The following is a 4,069-nucleotide window of genomic DNA, read 5'->3' as shown; positions in this document are numbered from 1 at the left end:
TAAGGTGGGGAGAGGTGATCACTACCACAGAGCAACCACATGTACTCCCTCTGTTCAAAAATATAAGTATTTTTAGAGATTCCAATAAGGGACTAGGAGCAAAATGAGTGTCTATATACAAACATATGTAGTTTGTATTGAAATCTCTAAAAGACTTATATTTAGAAACAGAGGCAGTATAAAGGATATATACATATTAACCTAGGTATATGGACAGATGTGCAAGACGAAGAAAAGAGTTGATATTACTAGCACGGCTAAACAAACGAGCAAGTGCTTTAAGAAAGTTAGCGTTACACATGATAAAAGACTGATATTGTCTGGGTCACGCCGCGAGATAACAAAATACAGTAGACCATAAATACTAAAGCAGACACACATGCGACCCCGAGAATCTAATGGATACTGAACAGCGAGATTATTGCATCGTCCTTTTCACGCTTTCACGACAAGGGCTGACGAACCCTACGAGCCACCGGCGGAGAATTCGGCGCAAAGCGTTACACCAAGCAGGTTCGATCGCTCGTATAAACGGTAGGTTCGTCAACCGCCTGACCCGCACGACTTAACGCCTACCACGAGGCCCGCCAGCTGACCTCGGACCAGGAAAGCGCGAGAATTGCAGCCTTAAATGGGCTGATTCACGATCGTGTTCGTCAAACTTATAACCTGCAAAATGAATCGTGACGGTTTATTTCGCTTCGTCGTTGGGACAACATAACGAACCTCAAACGTTAACGCCATGCCATCAAGGATTCAGGTGTGAGCATTAGATCCAACAACACATAGGAAAAGAGATACAGAAACAACTATAAACTGGAATAGATTGGCAAGGATACATTGACGTGGATGTTCGAACTGTACAGTACTGCAGAGCCGAGCAACGTATAGATGGTCAAATGACTTCACACTAATCTCTAGAACCAAAATTGCAAATTCTACACATACAATAAAATGCCCTAGAAAAATCATGGTCCGAATAAATATTCTAGTATTATCCCAGCGCAGCGAAAGGTGAGTTTTTGGCTATTAATGCCAGCTAAGGTCAACTGGTCACTATCCCTAAAGCACAATCTACCTATGCTGCAGATATTGCACAAAGAAAGTACAACAGACAATTGATCATGCTTACCAATTTCAAAGCAAGCTTGAGAACAAACTAATGGGGAATGCACAAATATGTAAACCAAAAATGAAAACATACAATACTGAATATTATCAGAGATAAAAGTATGATTATCTATACAACTACATAATCCAAATCTGCAAACACAAGTATTTTCACCTTGCAGGGCTTCAAGTGCAATAGTAGCTTGGGCAGGGCTATCAAAATCAACGAAACACAGGACATGAGGATCTCCACCAGGCTGCAGCAAAGTTGACAGGTCAAGATATGTCATCATTAAAATATAATATACAGTTTCTTAACACAAATAAACCAACAGAAGGGCAAAATATACATACGTGTCTTGACTCTTTGTTGACAAGCCTCACTTCACGGAAACCAACAAAAGGGCGGAATATATCTGTAGTGGAGAAGGTTAAGGAGCAAAAGCACTTATGGAGCGAGATGATACACTTCTAAATTCTCTGCTGGTGCATCATATTGAACAAGCAGCTTGTCAGGGCATATAAAATAAATGGAGAGGGACTGAACAACAAAGATAAAGGCTGCAAGAACAAGAGTGTCATTAACCAACAGGAAAGGAACTATATGATGAATATCAGTGGTGTGACATCAAAGAATACTCAACCATCAATTAAGAAATGAAGTTAAGCACATCATGGTAGCAACATAGCTTATAAGGATACGTGAAACCTCCCTACGGGTGCAGTTTGCAGGCAGACCTTCAATATACAAGGTGTTGGATGCATCCGGGGGAAGAGGAGGCTCAGGTCTTGCACCATACCCCATGGCTCTGCTGTCCATACCAACGACACCCATCATACGGTGGTCATCAACAGGATATCCACTCATTCCACCACCAACCATTGCAGCTCCACCCATGGCACCAACAACTGCCCTACTTGGTTCATTGGCTGCCACAGAAGGCATCTAGAAGCACAAGAACAAGGCTAAAGTATCAAGACAAAGTGCTCAGAATAATTATGTGAGTTCTTACAACGAAGTTAACAATACCCCATTGCGTAAGTAGCGGTCGTAAGATGCTCCAATTGCTTCATTGTCTCTAAGTGAGTGGTAACCTGCATTTTCCCGCGGATAATATCCAGCCATCTCTTGTCCTCCAGGACCATCTGCAAAAACAATAAAAAAAACAAGGTTTCATGTAAATCTCACTAGCCAACAATATCTTTAATTAATATAACCAGCAAACTAAGAATATTCAGTAGATAAACAAGTTATAAAAAGGGCATAATTACAAGGAGAAAATATGGAAGCACACTAACAGTTAGAGAAGTTAGAGTAGCTACATACAAGCATTTAACTGTCATGAGAACTCCAGGATTTCTTATAAGGCAGGCAACACCAGTCGTTACACACCATTGATCCACACACACATTTGGTACTAACTATTAAAAACTGGTATAATGAAATCCAAACAACCAACAAAAAGCTCTGACTAAAATTGAGCTACGAGAGCCAGATTTGAAGAGTACATCTATTATTTTTCCTCTAGCAACGGAACCGGGGAGACGAAGTGATGTGGCAACAATTATTGCACCAAAAGTCCAATCAGCAGATTTACCACATGTATCACTTGAGTTTTTCAAGCCTGCAAGCATCTCTCGGTATCGTTCTTGAAAATACTCCGGACAGATTTGTGGTAGAAAATCAACCCTTTTTTAGACTCTAAAATAAAAGGTAGTAGTTCTGGTACGGGTATCGATCTAGTGCTATGATAATGCTGGAGTATTACCCCCATATAGGCTAAACCCGCTACGACGTTTACAAAATTAGTGACCGTATTACTAGATCTAAGCAATATCTCATCTACAACTATATAAAACCAAAACTACCACTAACCACGAGACAATACAGACGCACAAGCACAAACAACGACATAAAGAGCAAAACAACCATCATAGCGAGAACAAAAGGATCCAGATCTAGATTCTAGGGGGCAGATCCGAGGGCCGCGAACTCACCGCCATAGTCTGGGCGCGCGCGCTTAAGCGACGGCGCGGCCGCCTGCTGCTGCTGTTGCTGCTGCTGCTGCTGTTGCGCCATCGCCGCCTGCTGGTGCTGGTGCTGGTGCTGGTGCTGCTGCATGCCCCCCGCGGCCGTCGCGGCCTGCGCAACGGTAGCTGCAGGGGCCATCCCCGCCGCGGCCGCCGCAGCCGCCACCATGGCCTGCTGCTGCCGCGCGTCGGCGTACCTCCAGTAGTTCTCCGCGGCCATCGTTCGCCCTCGTAGGCAGGTCAGACGGCGGGCGATGTGGGGGCGAGGCGAAGTCTTCGTGCGGCTAGGGTTTCCGAGCACGAGAAACAAGGGAGAGAGAGAAAGTGTTTCGGTTTGGTCTCGGCGTGTAGGAGAGAGAAAGATAAAGAGAGATCGGATGGCATCACGTGGCGGTCGTTTGTCAGGAAAGCGTACCATATGTTCGTCTGGGCCGCAGAAGCTTCGCGACCGAACGGCTCCGGCGTTCGGGCCGTGATCCAATATGCGTGGCTCAGGCGGTTCGGGCCACATCATGCATGGGCCGCTGTGATAGTTTTTTAGTAGTAGCACAATGGATTGCCTAAAACAAAAACAAAAAAGCATAATGGTGCCAGCTGAGTATGCTCGCAGGAGCTATATCTCGCTCACGGCGAGATCGAATAAAGTCTCGCCTGAAAGATTTCCTGTGTGATACAGTACTAGGCCAGCCTGTATTCGTGCAATACATCATCATCACTTGCTCACTGCTGGCTCGCTGTTGCTTCGGTTTCCTCTACGTGACTTTTATGTTTCATTTATTTTTTTATTCACCTTTTTTTTCATTTTTCTGTTCTTTCTTTGTTTTTCACGGGGATATTTCGTTTCTTTCTCTGTTTTTACCAGTATATTTTCATTGATTTTTTCTTTCTTTCTCTGTTTTCATACACATTTTGAACAACTTTTTAACAT

General features: G+C 43.8%; 1 protein-coding gene across 1 annotated transcript; it reads right to left on the bottom strand.

Annotated features, from left to right (window-relative positions):
• Positions 1–220: 220 nt before the first annotated feature.
• Positions 221–3,493, bottom strand: LOC123164316 (nuclear speckle RNA-binding protein A). Its single transcript, XM_044581739.1, has 6 exons — positions 3,109–3,493; positions 2,141–2,256; positions 1,813–2,056; positions 1,465–1,526; positions 1,286–1,367; positions 221–669 (listed from the first exon to the last, which is right to left on the bottom strand). Exons 1-6 carry the CDS (start codon positions 3,359–3,361, stop codon positions 566–568), a joined length of 861 nt encoding a protein of 286 aa, XP_044437674.1. The 5' UTR covers positions 3,362–3,493; the 3' UTR covers positions 221–565.
• Between the last annotated feature and the right edge of the window lie 576 nt (positions 3,494–4,069).

The sequence above is a fragment of the Triticum aestivum genome, chromosome 7D (assembly GCF_018294505.1).
Source record: "Triticum aestivum cultivar Chinese Spring chromosome 7D, IWGSC CS RefSeq v2.1, whole genome shotgun sequence".
NCBI lineage: Eukaryota > Viridiplantae > Streptophyta > Magnoliopsida > Poales > Poaceae > Triticum > Triticum aestivum.
Note: the sequence above shows the minus strand (reverse complement) of the source record. Positions and strands in the feature narration are given on the sequence as shown.